Source organism: Zingiber officinale, chromosome 5A, assembly GCF_018446385.1.
Source record: "Zingiber officinale cultivar Zhangliang chromosome 5A, Zo_v1.1, whole genome shotgun sequence".
NCBI lineage: Eukaryota > Viridiplantae > Streptophyta > Magnoliopsida > Zingiberales > Zingiberaceae > Zingiber > Zingiber officinale.
Window position 1 is genome coordinate 35,679,613 of NC_055994.1, and position 12,755 is coordinate 35,692,367.

Sequence of the window (12,755 nt, forward strand, 5' to 3'; positions counted from 1 at the left end):
TCAAGCTATGGATAGAATTACCATGAGCTATAAAAAGGTCTCTAGAGCTAGGAAATAGATGATCAACTCAAGCATTCATTTCCTAGCAATAGTCTAAGCGTTCAAAGATTGTAAAAGGCCTCTCCGTCTACACGAAGGAAATTTTTCTAGTGCTGTCATTGTCTTGGATTAACAACCACCCTGGTTGTAACCAAGTAAAATTCAGAGTCTCTTTCATTTTTTGTATTGTTTATTTTTATGCTATTGTTACTAATTTAATTCCAAAACTCGAGAAAGGTCTTTAGTTATTTTTCAGGCAAAACCCTCTCCAACCGGCCTATCCAGACCTACATATTGGTTTGATGGATCCTTGAGCTTCACATCAGACCAAAATTTTAAACAATGGAATAATTTATCAATGTGATATTTAAAAAAAAAAAAGCAGAATTTTAAAAAAAAAATCATAATAGAAAAAGAATAGGATTCTTAAAAATGAATAAGGGTCCTTAAAGGACTGACAATGTATCATAATTATGAAGAATAAATAAATAAAAATGACATACAATTAAATGGTTGTTTTAAAATGTGGATATAACATATGTCTATTTTGAAAAATATATACACTTCCAACTAAGATTTAAAATCTTGACTCGTACCGTAGTTTCGATCTTGAACTGAAACGATACGGTTTCGATATCGTGTTGTACTGATATACTTCAGTATTTTGAAATATAAATATAAATGTATATTACTATATTAATATTTGATTATTAAAGATTATATTTTAAGATGTCGAATTTATATTTTAATATTTTCTCATAAGATAACGTCTATTAAATTTTTATAAAAAATATTTTAAAAACTAAGTAATTCTTAAAATTCAAAACTAAATTTAAAATTATAAAAAATCATTATAAAATTATTTGAAAATTTTAAATTTTTTTAATGTATTTTTTAATTTTTTGTTTTAAAAATTTTATTTGAAATGTTTAAGAATTATATATTTTTTAAATTTTTTAGATTATTTTAAATTTATGTTTAATTTTAAAATTATTTTAAAATTTTTAAATTATTTTGTAAAATATTTATTAAAATTTAAATTATTTAAAAATTTTGAAATAATTTTTAATATTTTATAATTATTATTAATAATAGTTTATTTATAAAAATAGATACTTAAAAAAATAACTGAATAAAAAAGACTAAGAAAATCATGATCCCTTCGGCGCGATATCTACAAGGATTATAGGAATATATAATATTTTATTAGAATTTTTTTAATTTAAAATTAATTTTTATATATTTTATTGGAAAATTTTAATTTTTTGATTATTTATTTAAATTAGAGATAATTAGATTATTAAAAAATAATAAAATAACTAAAAATAAATAAATAAAATATTTATTATATATTTTTAAATTTAAAATAAATAAAATATTTAATTAATTAAATAATTTTATTATGATTTAATTAAGCCTCTTTGAATTATCCCCATCTACCGTGGGAATTGTTTTAATTTTTTTTAAATATTACATTTAATTAAAAAAACCGATCGAGTGCAGTCGCGGCTCCTCAAGCGCACCCCGAGCGTGCGCGGCCCCTCCGACGCGCCCCGAGTGTGTGCGACCCCTCCTACGCAATCACTGGCATCGCGACGCCCCTCTTGCGCGGCGCTAGCATCGTAACACCCCTCTGCATGCCTTCCTATGCGGTTGCAAGCATCGCGACATCCCTCCGGCACGACCGCAGGCGTCACAACGCCTCCACGGCCGCAGCAGGACTGGTGTCGAGTTCATGCCAATGCAACGAAATGTTTCACCCGTTTCGACTGGCTCGGTAGGAGATCTCAAACCCTACTTCCAACTTGCCTTTTTGACCCGCAATGTCTTAAACCATGTACACATGGAATACAAGAAAAATCGTGGATTTGAAGCATTCACATAAGTTGCAATTTAGCTTCTCATAAGCAAACAGAATTTCTATGTGAATGAGCAATGAGCATGTCCATGTATGGATGCACTTTGGACCGCCATAGAACCAAGTTTGTTGACTCAAGAAAAAAAGGGTAAGAGAGCAAATAGAAGCAACCTGAGCAGGTCCAATGGTCAAATTTCTAGTCATTTAAGCACTGTTGTAGCATCACACCCACCATTATTAATTTATTATGAACATCGAAAATAATCCCAATGCTGAGAAGAGCAATGATATAGAAAAAAAACACACATGACGTGTTATGTCATTTCACACTTGGAAAAACCCCGTGTAGATAGCTCAATCAGCAAATGCGTTTTGAGCATAAGAAATCAACTTGTATAATATTTTGTAGAATTGGATGAAGAGAAAAAGAATATACATATTTTCATCTTATTCATAATTTACAAAAAGTCCAACTAAAATAGGAGGATGCAGAAAACAAAAAAGGAAGGTCACAAAGAAAAGGAAAATAAAAATCTCTCTCAATCACAAATTAACTTATCCTTTCCTTCTATGTTACTTTCCTAATCATATCAAATCAAATCAAATCAGAATATTCTTTAATACTGTCAACACTCTCCCTCAAGTTGGTGTAAAGATATCTATCATGCTCAACTTGTTGACTTGAAATTCAAATGCCTATTTCAACAAGCCCTTGGTCAACACATCTGCCACTTGCTGAAGCTAGCACAAATGGAGTACAAATTATTCCCTCATCGAGTTTTTCCTTTATAAAGTGTCGATCAATCTCAACATGCTTTGTTTTGTCATTTTGAACTAGATTTTGAGCAATGCTGATCGTTGTCTTCTTATCACAGTACAACTTCATAGGAAGGTTAATTTCCTTAGTAAGATCTCCTAGGACCTCCTTAATCCAAAGAACCTCACAACCACCTTAAGCCATAGATCTAAACTCTGTCTCAACACTGCTTCTAGAACTAAACTTTGTTTCTTGCTTCTCCAATAAACTAAATTGCCCCAAAGAAATGTACAGTACCCTGAAGTTGACCTCCTATTAGTGATTAATCCTGCCCAATTAGCATCAGTATACACCTCAATCCCTTTCTTGTCATTTTTTCTAAAGAAGAGTCCTTTTCTTAGAGTCCCTTTCAAATATCGAAGAATTCGATATGCAGCTTCAAGATGCTCTTTAAATGGAGTGCATAAATTGCCTCACCATACTCACAACAAAGGCAATATCAGGATGTGTATGTGACAAGTAAATCAACCTTCCAACCCGTCTTTGGTACCTTCCTACATCTGCAGGAGTTCCCTGTTTAACTTCTCATCACTCAAGAACATTCAGGACTTCTTGGATGCTGTTCGCAAGGGAAACACTAGACAATTGTGAAACAAATGTACAATAGGAACGTGAAATATTTTCACAAGACACAAAATTTGACAGTGAATATTTTGTACAAGATCTAACACATTTCCTAAGAGCAATGGGAAGACCGTTGTTGGTTGTAAGTGGATATTTATCGTGAAATACAATTCAGATGGATCCTTGGAGAGGTACAAGGCCCGCCTGGTAGCTAAAGGGTTCACTCAAACTTATGGCGTAGACTACTCCGAGACTTTTTCTCCGGTTGCTAAAGTAAACAAAGTACGAATACTTCTATCTATAGCTGCTAACCTTGATTCGTCACTAAATCAGCTAGATGTGAAGAATGCATTCTTAAATGGGAGCCTAGAAGATGAAGTTTATATGGAACCTCCACCCAAATTCATTGAGAAATTTGGAAGTAAGGTGTGCAAGTTGAGAAGGTCTATATATGGACTCAAATAGTCCCCCAAAGCTTGGTATGACAAGTTTACAAGGTTTGTTAAAGGTCAAAGATATACTCAGGGGCAATCTGATCATACTCTATTTACTAAAAGATCCACCAAGGACAAGATTTTAGTGTTGATTGTCTACGTGGACGACATAATATTGATCAATGATGATGCTGAAGAAATGAGCAAATTGAAGCAAAGCTTAGCCAACGAGTTCGAGATTAAAAACTTGGGCCAGCTAAAATATTTTCTTGGAATGGAAGTTGCAAGATCCAAGAAGGGCATTGTGGTTTCACAACGAAAGTATATTCTGGATCTTTTAAAAGAAACTAGAATGAGTGGCTGCAAACCATTCGAAACTCCAATAGATGTTAACATTAAGCTTGGAGAAGTCAAATAGGTACCAACGTTTTCTAGAAAGGGTGATCACTAAAAGGACCCCAAATATCACTGTGAATCATAGCAAAAGGTGCTTATTTTTTTGTACGACTAGGATTGAAAAACATACCGATGATGTTTTGCTAATTCACATGACTCACATTGAAAAACTGATTGCTCTTTATTTATAAACAGCTTGGGAAACAACGACTTCAAATATTGAAAACTAGGATGCCCCAATCTATAATGTCATAACAAAATTTCACTATTATTTGAAATAGAAATAGAGCTGAAACAAGTTTTATGGTCTTGCCTTCCAATAATTGATCCTTCATTAAGGAGGTAAAGCCCATCGTCCTGTTTAGCATCCCCAATCATCTTCCCTAAGGTTAAATTCTGAAATTCACAATGCGAGGAACAAAAATTAGCTTTGCAATTATGATCATGGGTGAATTTACTGATGGATAGAAGATTATATGTAAGGGTAGGAACATGTAGAACATCTTTCAATGTTATAGTTTGAGAAATAGGTACTAGTCCTTTTCCTACAACAGTAGCAAAGGAAACATCTGCAATATTAACCTTTTTTATTTCCTGCACTTGGTGTATATAAATAGAAATATTACGAAATACCAGTCATATGATCAGTGGCATCTGAATCAAAGATCTAGAAGCCATTAGATTTGGTACATGCAATGGTACCAACGGGAACAATACCTGACTTAGCAAGGGAACATGAAGAGTTAGAATTTCCTAAGGATTGGGATTTGAATAGTTTTTGTAAGTGCTCCATTTGTTCCTTAGTGAAGGGAAAGATTCTAAGGAAGATTGTTACTTTAGATATGAATGGTTCACATGAAGGGCATGACTTTCTCACCCTAACTTGTTATCACTGCCCTGTTTTGTCTTCCCATTTGCTAGTTTTCCATGCAGCTTCCAACAGTTTTCATGAGTGTGCCACGATTTTCTGCAATACTCACACCAAGGCCTTTGCTTTCCTTGTCTATTTCCTTCAAATTCTGCACCACGAACTGCAAGAGCGGACCCCTCCATTTCTGGTTTTAATTCATGAACGTTTTTTAGCATCACATGTCTTCTTGCTTCTTCTCTACGTACTTCTAAAAAAACTTCTCTCGGAGGCCACTGGCTTTCATCTTAAGATACGCCCTCGAACCTCATCAAGTTCTTTGTTCAAACCAACCAGAAACACAAATACCCGACCTCTTTCTATCTTCTTCTTGAAACGAGCACTATCGCTTGGATTTTCCCAATCTTCTTCTTCAAATAAATCCAACTCCTACCAAACAATCATCATCTTATTATAATAAGCTGTTACTTCACGATCTCCTTGCTCCATTTTCCAATCGGGCATTCAATTCGAACAATTGAGAATGATTGTCCAAATCCGAACGAGCTTCTCTAACAGTTTTCCACACATCTCGAGCTATGGGTAGGAATATAAATGGCTTTCCAATCACAGGATCCATAGAGTTAACCAAGTAATGACCATAGAATTTTGAAACCGCCCCTACTCGAATCTTGGATCCATTGTGGTTGGGGGTTTGATTTCACCATTCAGATATCCAAGTTTTCCTTTGTCGTCTATTGCCAATCGCACTATCTGAGACCACACAAGGTAATTTTTTCTATTCAATTTATGAAGGGTAGTCTAGAGAGAGCCACTAGAGTTGTCATGAAGAAAATCAACTATCGGTTGGGCATTTGCCTCTAAAGGCATCACCTCACTCCTAGCATCCGAAGATGTTGAGTCATAGCCAACCATGGCTGCCTTAACATTCATACTTACGCCCTATGACTCTGATATAATGTAGAATTATATGAAAAGAAAAAGAACATACATATTTTCATCTTATTCATAATTTACAAAGAGTCCAACTAAAACAGGAGGATGAAGAAAACACTAGAAAAGGAAGGTCACAAAGAAAAGGAAAATAAAAATCTCTCTCAATCGCATATTGACTAATCCTTTCCTTCTATGTTACTTCCCTAATCTATCAAATCATATCAAATCAAATTAAACTATTCTTTAACACTGTCAACATATTTCATTTGTAGGAAGCATCATCTAGAAGCCTACTAATATAAACTAACTTATGGATTTCAGTAAAAAAAATAGCTTAATGAATCTCCCATCTCTACTATATTAGTTAATTAGTAAATAATTAGTATAATGGCATTCATAGGATGAACAATTACAAGATTGATATGCACTGAACTCCAAAAAAACAATATGTTGAAGAAAAAAAAACATTCATTGAATCATTTTATTGTAGGCAAGCATGAACAAAAGGGTAGAGGAAAGAGACCTGTTCAGTAGCATTGATTGTCGGGCAGTAAATGATAGTTGATCCAGTATTAACAATGTATTTGAAGACCTCTTGAACAAGCTCATCGAAGGACAGAGACTTCGTAATTGATCTAACTCCATAAAAGAGGTTTTTCCGATTCAATGATCCAACAACAATGAATGGATCAGTCATCTTCAAGGAGTAGATAATGTCATTGCGAACCCTACAAAATGTATTAGCAAGCCCTGTAACAGACTACATGAACAAGAAATGAAAGAGACCAAGCAATGAGAAGAACAGTAGAAATGAACACTCGGCCATACAACTACGGTGGTAGCGAAGAACTTAGGACTGCACCTTCACATAAGATAGGCCTGGATAAGATTTATCTCACTGCCTATTTATGTACACTATAGCCCTAAGAAATGACCATATACTGATAGATTTCTGAGAATTACAGATGTACAAGGGCGCAAACAGTATGGGAAATTAATATAGAACAAAACAAATTTATAGCCCTTGTTCGTTCTTATAGAATTTATCACTTCGTGTTCAACAAGTTTTCAATCATTCCACCAAACAATGTTCATGGACTATATAATGTTTTCTGAATCACTACATTACATCGATTAAAAATAGCTTAGCTTCCATTAGGTTGATTTACAATTATTTGTACAAATAATCCAATAAAGTTATATTTGGACCATGGTAGACACTAGAATTGATGTTCCACCATAAAAGTTCAATATTGGAAAAAGGACACAAGACAGGAAATGTATCTATAGGATCATCATGCTTACTTTTCAGTAGCTGTTGCAGTTAAAGCCACAAAAGGAACATCAGATAGAACACCACGTAGTACATTTAACTGCTTGTAGTCCTTCCTGCAAGGTGTATAACCATGGAATTACATGAAAAAGTGTTTACTTCTCCTACAGTCCAAAAGACAAAAAAAAAAAACAAACAAATTCCTCAAGATCTAAAGAAACCACAAATTGTTTATACAAAAAAACTAATATCCAATCTCAAAGGAAATATACACATCAGCATTCGGGCGAAAGATCCATACCATGCCAACACTTGCCATACTTTATTTTTTTTGTAATCGAAGTATCTAACTCTTCAAACCAACTAATCCTGGAGGTAACCAGTCTGGCCCATAAAAGTTTCATATTAGCCACCAAAGTAAATCCGGGAAGGGTCAAGTGGCTCAACAATCACAACCAGAGAATTAATCACGCTAGGCAAATGCCCTTGTTAGGAATTGACCCCAGATACTAATGTTGGTGTCACTATTGTCTTGCCACTTTTTTTTTTAAAGAACATATCATATATCAAAAAAAGACCATATCATATATTGTCTTGCCACTTGTGTTGTGCCCCGGCAAATTTAGATTTAAAAGAAATTTGAACTTATTATAGCTAAAGGTGATTACGCTCATCTCAAACACCCCTCACGGCCCGTCCTCATGTTATGTGAAGGGAGATAAATCACGGGGCCAGCTTATAACCGGCTGCCAACTGACTAGGGGTGGGAGGGGTTTTTTCCCTCGAGAGCATACATCCACGAAAAATTGATCCCTTACCCCATTGTAAGCATATCTGCCACCCTCTAGCCAGCACCCCCCGGAGACAAAAGGAATTCGAACTTAGAAGCATACCAAAATGGTTAATATTAAAATAATTAAATATATTAACTTGATCTTTGTAATTAATATACATTTATAACTTATAGTTAATGTTGGTATGACTTAATAAATATTAGTTAAACTTATAAATATCAAAATAACTTATAATTATTTAATAAAACATAAATATTAATGATACATACTAATCGGTATTAATTATAAGTGTTAATCGCAATAAGTTAATATTTATTCTATTAATATTAAGAATTAATATATATTGATATTAACTATAAAGATTAAGTGGTCGGTATGTGAAGGTGAGGTGTGTTTGCCTCCCATCTCGCTTACATTCCCTCACCCTGCTGTTTCTTCCTCTCCCACATCTGTTTTGTGTTAGGTTGTTTCCTGGTTTTCTAGGTTGGGTTGTTGTTCGTGGAAGGCTTTGTTCTAGCTTTGTTTTGGGATTTCTTTGTACAAGCAAACTGTTGGGTTTATGGGTTTCCGTTGCGAGCAAACTGCTGTGGTTCTGTTGGGTTCTGGTTTCCTGGTGCAAACAAGCTCTGGTTTCGTTTTCAAGTTTTTCCCGGCAATCGCCGGAGCTCTTCTTGGCCTAGGGAGGAGATGGCCGGTCCACAATAGGACAAGGGAGTTGTTGGCTGGTCTATCGTACAGGGGCAACTGCAGGAGGGTGCAAGACACCAAACAAGTTGCCATTACTATTTTGGGTGGCGACAGGTTCTTGTCAGGCCTGTGTAGGAACCTCCTATTGGCTCTTGCACCAAAATGCCAAGGAGGAGACAAGGGGCTGCTGTAAGAAGGTCCAAGCCCAATCACCAATCTGTCTCGGTCCCCAAAGATTTGGAAACATGCAGGGAAGTATAGAAGTTGCTGCTGTGAGAAAATGTTGCTAAGTTGGAACCACTTGGTGACAAGGCAAAGGAGGGGACTGCTGAGAATGCTCATGTGGAGGACCGGGTAGGCTTGGAGAAGCTAATGTGGCTGATGAACAAGCAAAAAATACCATGGAGGATAGTGTACAAATGCGACCTACTGCTAAGGTGGACGAGCAAGGATAGAATGGGGCTGATGGCCAGAATCTAGAACAAACTGTTCAGAATCGAAACACCGGTACAGTTGAAGGTCTAGCCGGAGCTTCTAGACTTCTGGCAGAGGATAGACCCCTTGGGGGGAGCTTCGGGACATGGAAGGTCTTAGGCGGGGCTTTTCAAGGACAATCGGAAGGCAAAAATGGCGACACACCTACAACAGCACAAGGTCACAGGGAAAAGAATACAGGTTGAATATGATGGCACTGAATCTGTGGAGGAATCAATGGGCAACTGCCTAGTAGGTTGCTTCATGGGACATCCAGGAAGGGATGGTGTGGAGGCTGTAGCTTGTAGATGGAAGCTGCCCTATAAGTTTTTCATGCACAAGAGCGGCTGGATAATTTATTGGTTTGATACAGCCGAAGACCGAAAGAAAGTTTTGCTTGGAGGCCCTTATTTTACTTTCGGAATCCCTCTACTCCTAAAGCACATGCCTAGCTATTTTCTTTTCAATGAAGATGGGAGATTCATTCCAACGTGGTTTCAGATACACAGTCTTCCTCCAAAGATGCCAAAGGTGATTAGCTTGATAGGCTCGGAGATTGAGAAACCACTGCATATGGACAAATTGCCATGAACGCGAGAATGACTAACCTTTGTTCGTCTCTTGGAAGAGGTTTTTGTAATTGGTGAGAAAGTTAAGAGGGTTCCAATCACATTGCCCATGAGAGTCCTTGATTTGGAGATAATATATAGGACATGTTTGGTTCAGGGTAATTCTCCATGACCTTGGTTATCCAACCAAGGTTATGTTATTTAACCGTGTTTGGTTCAGGGTCATGAGGGATTCCAAAGTTATATTTGATTCCTGCCACATCAGCAAAATGAGGTTATATCCCGGAATCAGAAAACCTCCAAATCGTAAGGTTTTGGACGATTCCGGGGTTAAGTAAATTTTTTTCTCAAATATAACCTTTCGTTTCACTTCGTTGTTTACCCATCTACGACACTTTTCTTCCCTCTCTTCTTTCGCAAAACCTAGAGCAGTCGGCGACAGATTTCCTTGAACCTACGGCGGCGGCGACATAGAGGCTTCTCCCTCTTCGTCTTCTTCGAACCAATGGCGACAGACTTCTCCCTCTTCGTCTTCTTCGAACCGACAGCAACCACAGATTTCTCCCACTTCGCCTTCTTCATCGACAGCGACAAACTTCTCTTGCAAGTCTTCTTCAAATCGGCGGCAACAACAAGTTTCTTCACCTCAGTTGGAGTCCAACTTCAAGAGGATCTTGTTTTCGGGTAAAAAAAGGTATTTGTAAAGAGATAAAAAATTTTCAGTTTCCCTTTTCTGTTTGCTGTCGATCCTTTTAGGGTTTCTATGCATCTTTTTTCCTTTCCATACAATAAATCTTAGTGTTGGTAAAGGAAATAACTTGCATTTTACACTGCATATATTCTGAAAAACTGGAATTAGGATTCTCACAGATAACAAAATTTCATTTCTCCCTAGGATCTGGTTTCATTGTTCAAATACACCACGGGTCATATTGTAAGTGAGTAAAAGTATAGCGATTATGTTTCTAGATTTGGAATTCATTACGAAAAATAAGATATTTTTCCATTTGCTTGTTTATTAACTGTTTACTTACACTGGATGCATGATCATAGTGTTTCATTCAAATGTCTAGCAGAGCACTACATTCATCTCTGCATAGCTGCACAAACCATCTCCTAGCAGAGCACTGCATTATCCCAATATTCTTCAACCTTTTATATTCCCTTTGTCACTATTTTTTTTGTTTTTTCAGCTTTCGTACATCTAGGAATATCCTTCCTCATTCAAATCTCTATTAATTTACTTGCTCATCCCATTAAGTTTTGTGATCTATGCCTAATAGATCTTTGTCAATACAGTATGTTTGTATTTGTCTTTCGCTTATCAGTTATTGGCATTTCCCACCTTGTTGATTTTCTATTTGGTTCATTATCCTTTTTATATGATAGGTTGTCCTTTTTCTATTGGGATTTTCCACCTTGTACTCTTTTATCGTTCTAAATATTCTTTTACATTGATAATTTGGTTTTTTAATATTGTCTGATTTCCACTTATTTTCATTTGGTTTGGTTTATTATAGAATGATTTACACTGGATTTGAGCATGTAACAAAATAGTGTCTGATATTAGCATTTTTGTTTTGACTTGTCTTGATGTCTTAAACTTTTGCTTTTATTGCACAGAAGAATGGTAGTTTCTATCAGTTTTCCATGTTGAGCCTACATCTAAACTCTCTTGTACATGATCCTTTCAACTTCATATATATTTTCTTTGTACTAGTTGACCAGGCTGTGGAAACATTTGCTAAACAACTTGATGCTGGCCACAAAGATTCTTGTTCTTGGAGAGGAAATTGCTGCGCTGACAGTTTGGTGCAATTTCCTCCCATGCTTCCATCAGCAATAATTGGTGGTTATAAAGACCGTTGTGATGGCCTTTTGCAGTTTCCCTTCCTTCCAGTGGTAGCTTCATCTGCTATTGAGACTATGAGGCTCACCAGGAGCTCAAAGATTGATCACATGTTAGCTCAACCAAGTGGTTTTTTTTCTGGGGAGTTAGGTTGTAAAGATGATAACAATACAAGCAGAAAGTATTTTGTATTTAAAATTAATTCTTCCATTTGTTCCCATTACGTTCACGTACATAATAATCTCTGTTGTTGTAATTTATATCCATACATAGGTTTTGTTATGTTTGTGTTTTTCTTATATGCTAATCTCATTAGAATTCTCTCCAAATGTCATTATACGTACCTGCTATTTAATTTGTGTGGCATTCTGTACATTGATCAATTTCTCTCTACTTGGACTAAAGTAGAGTCAAGCACTTGAGCTCATCAATTTTCTTGTCTACTGTCTCTACTATGCCTTTTCAAATGAAAATAATGATTTTGATTCTGATTTATTAGTGATGAACCACTAAGTGTAGCAGTTTGTGCTTGTTTCGTTTTTCAGAAATCAATAGTGAGGATTTTTTTAGCACAACTTCAGGTTTGCTGATCTCTGTATTAAGAAGCAATTTAAAGAGTTTTGGATATGAAAAAAACAAGATACACTTGATTCTTAACTACTATCATCCATAATATTCATATAAGAAAATGCTTAAATATAAATAAACATAATTTTTCTAGTAGTTTTTATTAAAAAGGACATTTTATTTTAAAATCAAATAAATTAAAATAATTTGATTTTATATTTTATATTATAATAATTTAACTAAATAGTACATTAATTTAGTTAGAAAAATATTTAGGATTAAACCAGGGGTAATATAGTAAATGTGCAAGTAGGTTATATATTAAAACCTTCAAACAAACAAGTTTTTATTACATTACTTATACTGAACCAAACAACATTAGGTTATGTTTTATTCCCTACAACCTTGGTTATGTGATTACTTGGTAATCACATAACCAAGGTTATACTTGATAACTTGAACCAAACGCACCCATAAAGTCATGCCTAATTTCTGTGAGGAATTTTGGAGAATTAGCCATCGAAAGGAGAGCTGCCGAAAGGATCCACCACACCACACAGGGCTGGCTGGAAATGCAACGGACAAGCGCAACAGGCAGGCGCTCACAATCTATACGAGGAAGATGTCGTT

At 35.6% G+C, this 12,755-nt stretch overlaps 1 protein-coding gene and 1 long non-coding RNA gene across 5 annotated transcripts in view; one reads left to right on the plus strand and one right to left on the minus strand.

The window, feature by feature from the left end:
• Positions 1 to 12,755, minus strand: part of LOC121980425 (ATP-dependent DNA helicase RecQ-like) — a 104,649-nt gene that overhangs the window by 61,740 nt on the left and 30,154 nt on the right. For all 4 annotated transcript variants that reach the window (XM_042532457.1, XM_042532456.1, XM_042532458.1 and 1 more), the window contains exons 6-7: positions 7,218 to 7,301; positions 6,436 to 6,640 (exon numbers count right to left, since the gene is read on the minus strand). In XM_042532457.1, coding sequence (XP_042388391.1) covers positions 6,436 to 6,640; positions 7,218 to 7,301 — 289 coding nt within the window. The remainder of the gene's footprint in view (positions 1 to 6,435; positions 6,641 to 7,217; positions 7,302 to 12,755) is intronic.
• Positions 10,180 to 11,840, plus strand: LOC121980426. Its single transcript, XR_006111529.1, has 2 exons — positions 10,180 to 10,403; positions 11,430 to 11,840. It is a non-coding gene; the product is annotated as an uncharacterized LOC121980426 (long non-coding RNA).